This window comes from Ostrea edulis, chromosome 5 (genome assembly GCF_947568905.1).
Source record: "Ostrea edulis chromosome 5, xbOstEdul1.1, whole genome shotgun sequence".
Lineage (NCBI taxonomy): Eukaryota > Metazoa > Mollusca > Bivalvia > Ostreida > Ostreidae > Ostrea > Ostrea edulis.
The window spans coordinates 80,923,088-80,933,417 of record NC_079168.1 but is presented as its reverse complement, the minus strand read 5'-3'; the positions used below and the strand labels follow the sequence as shown (position 1 = coordinate 80,933,417).

General features: G+C 33.8%; 1 protein-coding gene across 2 annotated transcripts in view; it reads right to left on the bottom strand.

Annotated features, from left to right (window-relative positions):
* Positions 1-424: 424 nt before the first annotated feature.
* LOC125650723 (nidogen-1-like) overlaps positions 425-10,330 on the bottom strand; it is a 43,750-nt gene continuing 33,844 nt past the window's right edge. For both annotated transcript variants that reach the window (XM_048879239.2, XM_056166405.1), the window contains exons 20-25: positions 8,140-8,311; positions 7,633-7,790; positions 6,997-7,120; positions 6,661-6,773; positions 3,741-3,890; positions 425-1,893 (exon numbers count right to left, since the gene is read on the bottom strand). In XM_048879239.2, the coding sequence (XP_048735196.2) occupies positions 3,748-3,890; positions 6,661-6,773; positions 6,997-7,120; positions 7,633-7,790; positions 8,140-8,311 (710 nt within the window). In that variant the 3' untranslated portion in view covers positions 425-1,893; positions 3,741-3,747. The remainder of the gene's footprint in view (positions 1,894-3,740; positions 3,891-6,660; positions 6,774-6,996; positions 7,121-7,632; positions 7,791-8,139; positions 8,312-10,330) is intronic.

Below are 10,330 nucleotides of genomic sequence, written 5' to 3'. Positions count from 1 at the left end.
GCATGACCTACTTCAAGTGTGGTAAATTTTACCTTGATCTTTATGGGACATGTAGCTTTGACCTTGACCTACCAGCATACAGCCTCTTATTTTGCATAGTTTAAAAGGTATTCCATGTAAAATTGTCAAAAGCACAAACACATACAGAAAACAAATATCCCCCCATCCCTTTAATTTGTAAAATTTATCATATGAACTTTAGCCTGGCATCAGTGTTGAGACCCCAATTAATATGTCATGCTTGCTTCCCTTTCTGCATATATAGCACTAGGTAAATCCAGAATTTTTCTGGGGTAGACAGTACAATATCATGTAAATCTGCCCATCTCAGTTAATGGTGTGAAAGATCTCTCAGCACCACAATTTCATGTTTTTTGTAATCACATCATCTCAAGTTTTACAAACAAATCAATTGCAACAAACATTCGTTTTTAATAATTTTATTCATTTCATTTTGCGCAACAGTGATCAACAGCCATAGTGATGGATAATGGCTGGATCAAACTTCACTGATAACCTCATAGAACTGTCAAAGTACATTATAACAATGCACAGCAAGAACAATAACCTGTTATTAATTTATCTGGTCACCTGATCTGGTGAAATTGACAAGCATTGATCTCTGATTAACTTTTCATTGATTTTGCAGATAAAAATGGAAATGAGAAATCATATTACCAATGAATTAATAATGAAAAGATTAGATAATATCCTGCTATAAATATTGTCAGTTAAATACATTCTCATATACTGGTCATAAACTTGAAAAAGTTTCATATGAAAATGAGTGTCTTCATACATTACAAAAACACATCAAAATGTTTGTTCTTCAGAATATTACACAACACAATCAAAATTTGTTAACTAATTTAGGCAAATATCATCCACAGCTTTCTAAGATACAACATACAATTACCCAAATAATATCATTAGGCCAACAAAATCAAATTTCATACGGTTAGTTAAAAAAAAGAGACTGTGGAAAGCTAAACACTTTCTATAGACACCTCGAGTGTTATTCTCTTGCTAATTGGCCACTCTCATCAGAAACTAATTAATTTAATAGTATTCAAAAAGTAAATTAATTTCACTTTAAATGATGGGTATTCGGTGGCGACAAGCACCCAATATAAATGAAAACATCATCAAGTAATCAAGGTTTGTCTAGTTGCTGATCAAAAATTTTATGACTAAAATTGAATTGCTGTAAAAAAAAATATGCTATCATACATCATGTGTTCAGACATGTAATCAAAATATAATCTAGTGATAAACATTTGTAGAATATAGTTTGTTTGGCCTTTTCTAATAGTAATAAACAAAAAATCCATTCTGTGGCCTTTTTAATGAAGATAAACACATTATCTAATTCCTTTGGCCTTCCATACAACTCAGAATTTCGAATGGAGATGAACATGGAATTTATTCTATGTGGCCTTTCTAATGGAGATAAACATATAATTTAATCTATGTGGCCTTTCAAAAGGAAATAAATAGAGAATTAAATTGAAGTGGCCTTTCTAGTAGGGTTAAAGACAGGATTTAGTTTATGTGGCCTTTCTAAAGGAGATAAACACAAAATTTAATTGATGTGGCCTTTTTAATGGAGACAAAAATTCATGTGACCTTTCTTATGGAGATAAACACATAATTTAACTTGTGTGGCCTTTCTACTTTAAAACATTTACAATCTCACATCAACACAACAGGCAGCCCACATGACCTGAATACCATTGAGTATTTACACAATATATAAATGATGACAAATATAAAATACTGCATTTCAGACATGAAACATCTTTGGCACATAATGAACTGTAGGTGATGTCACATGTTCCCTTGTTTTCTGAGTACTTTGCAGGTCTTAATTATTTGTTCAAATTTTGTCTCATTCTGAAAAAAAAAAAAAGATCCATGATACATAAATATCTATTACAGAGTATAATGAGGCATTTTCATTAAATGAACCAAGAGGAAAGAGGAATAACTCTTGTAAATTGAAGAAAGTAGGGAAACTACTGTTATGAGTTGATGGCATTTTTTAATTACTCTCAGTTCTAAGGCTAAAAATGGAAGTATGATATATTTGTGTTACATGCAATATATTAACAAACCACTCTTCTATTAATGTGGCTTGAATACTGGAAAAATTAGTTTCTTTGTCATGTACGCAAACGATATCCCTGCAAAATATTGCCCTGTTCACATGGATGCACATTAGATTTTGCTTTTTGATAGTAATGCAACAGTAAACTAATGTGTATTAAATTTTTATGCATTTCCAAATTAACAGGAAATAAAAGAAACAAGACTGAGTATGTGAAATTTTTAAAAAATATCTGACTGGCAAATCCTTTGATTATTTTGCAAAACTTCCAGGATATGAAATATATTACTTAAAACACTGAAAATATATAAAAACACAAACAACAGCAATTATCTGAATCTCGTATTTGTGTTTGTTCCAATAAGTTCTCAAAAAATCACTTGATATTTCCTCTGACGAACAGCATTCAATCAAGGCAACTATTTCTTTAAGGGTCCCAGTCAACACCTCAGAATGTCTCCATCACCGTTACACCGCTTAACTGCTTGATATGGATTGCGTATTGTAAGTCTGCTATGATGTCACATGATAAAATTTATCCAATGAGTGGCATATTATTAACAGGTGACAATTTTTTTTATCCCCCCCCCCCCCTTCAAAGAAGAGGGGCATATTGGTTTGCTCCTGTCAGTCGGTAGACCACTTGTCGTCCGATCAATATCTTGCACACAAATCACTTGATCGTAATAATATTTCATATGTGGGTTGGTTATGAGTAGAAGAGAACCCCTATTGTTTTTCAGGTCAAAAGGTCAAGGGTCAATCTACTCTGGACATAGGAAGACCTTGTCTGCTCAATATCTTGACATAGGAATATACTGTGCGCTCAATTTCTTGAGAACCCTTTGCTTGACAGACATCAAACTTGGTACACTGGTACATCTTCAGGAGAAGATGATCCCTCTTGATTTTTAGGTCACATGGTCAAAGGTCAAGGGTCCAACTGGACATAGGGATATACTGTCAACTCATTATCTTGAGAACCCTTTTCTTGATAGACATCAAACCTGGTACCCTGGTACATCTTCAGGAGAAGATGACCCCTATTGATCTTGAGATCACATGGTCAAAGGTCAAGGGTCAAACTGGACAAAGGAATATACTGTCAGCTCAATATCTTGAGAACCCTTTGCTTGACAGACATCAAATTTGGTACACTGGAACAGCATAAGGAGTAGAGGACCCCTATTGATTTTTAGGTCACTTGGTCAATCCACTCCTGACATAGGAAGATATTGTCTACTTAATATTTCGAATTGGTGCTACTACTATCAATCAAATGATGCATGTGTATAACCCTTTTCAATTGTGCACCAGGGGAGGCATATATGTTTTACAAACATGTCTGGTTAAATTAATGTTTTCATCGTATATAAAAGCAATTCCTTTTGTTTGTTGCCTCATCACTCAGAAAAATATTGTCTACTGAAAAAGTCTGTTGGTCATATTTGCTGACATGACCATTAACACGTAAAAGCCAAGAAGGATTTCATTATTTTAGTCAAAATAACTTAATGTGACATTGTACTATACTCTTACCTCTAGTCTACTTTTTCTTTCTGATGACAGAAATCTCATTGCACTTCTTATTTTAGTCAAAATAACTTAATGTGACATTGTACTATACTCTTACCTCTAGTCTACTTTTTCTTTCTGATGACAGAAATCTCGTTGCACTTCTCCTCTGATATATCATCTGGACAAGAGCATGTTCTTCCTCCATTAGGAGTGGGTAAACACAGGTACACACACCCACCATTGTTCAAGGAGCAGGCATTATTTACTGTAATAATCAATGGCAACATTTTGTATTTCAGAGCAACACAAATGCCACTACCCAAAGGTCATAACTCTGTCAAATGATATCCAACTGGACCTACATAAGTATTTTACCTGTGTATTGTCACGATATATATCTATAACCCAAATTGCAATTCAAAATGTCCATGTATGACTGAGATAACAAGTGGAAACTTTGAATTGTTGGGAATTTTTCAAAGTCCAAGTGGCTTATCTCCTCCAAAGATTATTCGACTGGAACCAAATACAAACTTAACCGTCATATTTTCAGGATGTATCTGAATCCCAAATATCAACACATGACGGAGAAAATGAACAAAAAACTGTAAATTGCTTAAGATTTTCTAAGTCCAAGGGGCACACTTCCTCAAAATCTTTTTATTACCTTTATTACCCAATTATGAACTTGGACCTGCACATTCTCGTGACATATTTATATCCTGAATTTGACTGAGATAATGAGTGAAAACTTTGAATTGTTTGAAATTTTATAAGTTCATGGTGCACAACTCGTCAAATTTTTTTCCAACCAGAACCAAATATTAGAGTTGGGTACTGCAGAAAATAAAGGTACCGCAGTATACCGTGGTATTTGCAAAATACCGCGGTACATACCACGGTATACCGCAGATTTATTCTTTTAATATTATGATTCAATTTTAGTTGTGATTTATTGTATATAAAGAGCAGTTATTAGTTTATTGATTGTAAATTACATTCAATTTATTCAAATATAAATAATAAGGAAAATATCTTATTTAGATTTATTTTGAAGCCAGTTAACAGAACAAAAGTTTAATCCAACCATAAAAGTAAGCATATAGTACATACAGTGTCTCTGTATCATGACTAGAATCGACTGTGTCTAGACTACTGACTGGAACGACTATCAAAATAATTAATAGGAGGAAAACCTGTGGAATTTATTTGACACGATCTCAAAGTCTAGAGTCGCGAATGACGGGAACTTCTACATGTAGGATACGCCTGTCCACTTCATTAGAGAGAGCATGTGTGCACGAACGTGTTCTTGTTCTTCGACCACAATTTTTACATTCTTGCAACTCAAACCCATTAATTTGGCATTCAGATTCGGCAGGAATTTGTACTCGCACGAAGAACGGTGGTTTCGAACACGTAAGTCTGCATCTGCCATCTTATTTTTTTTACTTGGGGTTTGCCTAATAGGCCGAAATGGTATTCGATCCGCATAAACCAAACAACATAAAAACATTTTTTATATATTAAAATGTTTACTTAATGAAATGTTTTCTATTATTTTTTTGTTTGTTTAATTTTGATTTGTTTTCATATCATTAATAATCAAATCATCACGTTTTATACTTCATATATTTTACCGATTGTGTACAGTTATCAGACTTACCTGTCATTACATCACAACGAAGGAACAATGTAAATAAAGTGTTACTGCATACACAAATCTCTTTAATAATTATTTTTTCTTAATATTTTTACTTTGTTTCAATTTTATATTTTTGTTAAGAGTTATCAGACTTGAATATACCGATATTTTGCCTCGTGTACCGCGGTACATACAGGCACCAGAAAAATACTGGTATACCGGTAATACCGCGCACCTCTACCAAATACTGTATACAGGGTAATTTTCACCAGTGTTATTTTCGCCGTTCTGCACTTCTTGGCAGTTTCGCTCAATTTGTCCAGACACAGTTGTGTTAAAAGAAAGATAAGAGAAATCAAAAGACCCATGGGCCACTATCGCTCACCTAAGTCACCTTAGCCCATATTCAAAGATTTTTCTTCTATATTAGCATGTAAAACTTTGATTTCTATTGTGGCTCCAACCTACTCCCGGGTGCCATGATTTTTACAAACTTGAATCTGCACTATGTTAGGAAGCTTTCGTGTAAATGTAAACTTCTTTGGCCCAATGGTTCTTGAGTTCTGAAGAAGATTTTTAAAGATTTTCCCTATATATTTGTATGTAAAACTTTGATCCCCTATTGAGGCCCCATCCTACCCCCAGGGGTCATGATTTTAACAAACTTGAATTTGCACTATGTCAGGAATCTTTCATGTAAATTTGTACTTTCCTGGCCCAGTGGTTCTTGAGAAGATTTTCAAAGATTTTACATACATGTATATATTCGCATGTAAAAATTCAATTCCCTATTATGGCCCCAATCTACCCCCGGGGGTCATGATTTACCAAACTTGAGTCTTCACTATGTCAGAAAGCTTTCAAGTAAACAGCTCTTCTGGTCCCGTGGTTCTTAAGAAGATTTTTAAGTGACCCCATCCTATTTTTTCATTTTTTTGTGATTATCTCTCCTTTAAAGGGGGCATGGCCCTTCATTTGAACAAACTTGAAAGCCCTTCACCAAAGGATGTTTTTTGCCAAGTTTGGATAAAATTGGCCCAGCAGTTCTGGAAAAGAAGTCGAAAATGTAAAAAGTTTACAGACGGATAGATGGACGAACGTATGCTGGACAACAGGCGATCAGAAAAGCTCAACTGAGCTTTCAGCACAGGTGAGCTAAAAACAAATTTTACCCAGTCTTAAATTCGCTCACTGACAACAAAGGTGAAAAAGGAGAAAATAAAACGGGGTGAATATTTTCCTGTAGACAGCAAGAACATGGCTATTTATGATACATCTACATTTCTTAAATATATTTCAAAATACAGTGTCGATTTTTAGACACTTAAATGGCAGAGCATTGAAACTAAGAGAACACGAGTGTAAATAAACAAGGACAATAGAGACTTACTTCTGGGGCAGGAAGACACACTGGCAATGCCATACAGTCGGCCATTTCCTCCAACAGGAATTTCCAGGGAGCTCTGGGGAGTCCCTCCTTGTCTGACGTCCATTATGGACTTCCTACAATCAGTTTGTATACATGCTGCATTGATACATGTACACACATTTCAATCAATTTTCAATGGTTTTTCTCTTCTCAAACAAATCATTGCACCAAGTAATCTTTGGACTTTAACAATATATATTTAATATATTTAAACATGAGATATTCATATCAAGGGTACACATGTAAGTCAGATCCAATTATGTGTAATTATAAAAAAAAAAACTTTACACAACTTACTGTGACCAATCAGTCCAGTAAACATTGTTTCCATGGTAACTGAGACCAAAGGGATAAGGAGCAGAGTCTGTCAGAACAACACGTCCTGCCCCATCCTCTCTTATGCACTCCACTTTTCTAGTACCTGAAACATGAATGGAAAATACTTAATTTGGCAAAAGACAAAATTTGAGACAATTATTGCTTTTCTATGCTCACATGCTGCGTTGGCTTTCATTGTATTTAACCTCCAGCTAATGTATATAGAGAACAATATTTAGTTCAAGGTGACATATTGCTTAGTTCTGGATAATGGAGAGATACAAGATGCACCACAGATAAAATATACCAAGGGTTGAGGATCCAAATGTACCATGGTTTGAGAATAAAAATGTTCCACAGATAAATTCTACCAAGGGTTGAGGATTTGAAAGTAATATGGATAAATTCTACCAAGGGTTGAGGATCCAAATGTACCATGGATAATGGATAAAATATACCAAGGGTTGGGGATTTGAATGTACTATGGATAAAATCTACCAATTTGATTGTGTGTCATAATCTACCAAGAGGAAGCTCCATTCAGGAAGCTGGATTTGTGATAGTTGTACATCAATTGCTGTCAGCTTTCCTATCTAGTAACACACTCTCACTCACCAGCGTCTCCCCAGCACAGCTGGCTGGAATAAAGGTCGATGGCCAGACCATTTGGAAGTCTCATGTCCGACTCTACGAACACCTTCCTGTTGGTGCCATCCATGTCTGCCACCTCGATTTTTGGAGATCCTCTGTTCCAGTCAGTCCAGTACATTCTCCTACAAGATCATATAACAAATGCTGCTTAAAACAAAAGTACAGTACATTCTCCTAAAAAATCACACAACAAATTCTGCTTTTTAAAAAACAATACTGCAGACTGTTTTTTTTAAATCATTTACTCATTACATAGTCAGATAGTAAAGTAAGATTAATATGACTTTTCTAAAAAAAATAATCTGGTCATTAATTATCTGTTCTAGTCAGAGGATAGAAGGTTTATTATGAATTTGAACAAAAAATTAGTCTATGTTATAGATAAGTGAAAAACTTAACTTATTTGTACTTTACTCTGCTAGCATTGATTTTATGATTGAAAACTGTGGACTGACAAGAAGTGGCACATACCCTCTCTGTGGATTGACAACGATGGCTCTTGGGTTGACCAGTCCCTTCTCGAACAGCCTCTTTCTGGACGTTCCATTAAGTCTGGATACTTCTATGCAGTCCATCTCGGAGTCTGTCCAGTACATGTTCCGTGACACCCAATCAATGGACAAACCTTCAGGAGACTTCAGACCTAAAGTTATAAAACATGAGTCATAAACGATCAACCATTGATTACATGTTCTGTGACACCCAGTCAATGGACACGCCTTCAGACCTAAGTTATAAAACCTAAGTTATAAAACGGTCAACCATTGATACTGGTGCACACCGTGCATATAAACTTATACAGGTGGGTGTCCACGATATTAAACCCTGTATGTCACCATGTGTAAAACAGTGGTCAAAATCATCTAATTTAATTGATATCATACCTTTAAATGTTTACTTGTGACATCATACCTCTAAATGTTTACTTGTGACATCATACCTCTACACATTTACTTGTGACATCATACCTTTAAATATTTACTTGTGACATCATACAGTGTACCTTTACATGTTTACTTGTGACATCATACCTTTACATGTTTACTTGTGACATCATACCTTTACATGTTTACTTGTGACATCATACCTCTAAACATTTACTTCTGACATCATACCTTTATATATTTACTTGTGATATCATACCCTTAAATGTTTACTTGTGACATCATACTTTATTATATTTACCTGTGACATACTTAATTATAATTACCTGTGACATCATACTTTACATTTACCTGTGACATCATACTTTATTATATTTACATGGGACATACTTTAAAATTATAATTACCTGTGCCATCATACTTTACAACATTTACCTGTGCCATCATACTTTACAACATTTACCTGTAATATCATACTTTATCATATTTACCTGTGACATACTTTACAACATTTACCTGTGCCATCATACTTTACAACATTTACCTGTGCCATCATACTTTACAACATTTACCTGTGACATCATACTTTACAACATTTACCTGTAACATCATATTTTACAACATTTACCTGTGACATCATACTTTACAACATTTACCTGTGACATCATATTTCATTATATTTATTTGTCACATATTTAGTTGTTAAATTATATCCCTTTTCACTCAAACTACTCCAAAATAGACGAGAATTCATCAATATTGGCATCTAAAGTGAAGATGTGCAATAACAGCATGCATTTCTTAACTGTTCAATATTTAACCCGTCATTAATGCATGTTCAAAACAAACTGATTTTGTGAATGGGAACATCATAATTTATGTACAGTAAAACATTTTACTTAAGTAAATAACAAATACCTACTCTGTCAGATTCGGAGGACCGTCGTCTGCCACTTTGGCATGTTTACGTCGTACAGTAATGTCAATATTGAACACTTATACTCGGAATGTTTCGGGCGCATACAATTTACGCAATGCAAAGTTAGCGTTCAATAAATTCTCAGGATATTGAATGCTAACATTCTCTAGATTTTACGCAGATTTTATAATAGACTATTTATTAGCTATATAATAATTTGTTATATTTACCTGTGACATTATACTTTACAACATTTACCTTTGACATACTTTACAACATTTACCTGTGACATCATACTTCACAACATTTACCATTTAGCATGCATATACCGGTTATCAACGTCAGAAAATTACAATTTTCCTTTAACAGCATTACCAAATTTCACAAACCTGTTTATAACAATATACATGTAATAGTTTTCATAACAATTACATGAAACTGTTTGTGAAAAATAAAGGAAATCTATTGCATAATTTACCTGATAAATAATTTAATGAAACAGAGTTATTGCCCTAGGATTTAATATTTTGAATATATAAACTAGACTTTTGAAATATTTTATGGTTATCAATATTTTTTACAAAAACTATTTAAAAAAGACTCCAACAAAATCCTGTCATGCATTAATCTTATTAAATCATTGACTTTGCAAAATCTGTTGATATCACTTTACTTTAAGTAAAGATTACTCTTGTACGTGATAAGGGTTCATTCACAATATATCTTAAATGAAATACAGCACATTCTAATAACATTAAAAACCATTCACAAATACACTACATCCTAATAAAACATTAAAAACTAATAAGAAATACATTCTATTTTAATAAAGCACCTTTCAGAAATGACAAATGTAGCT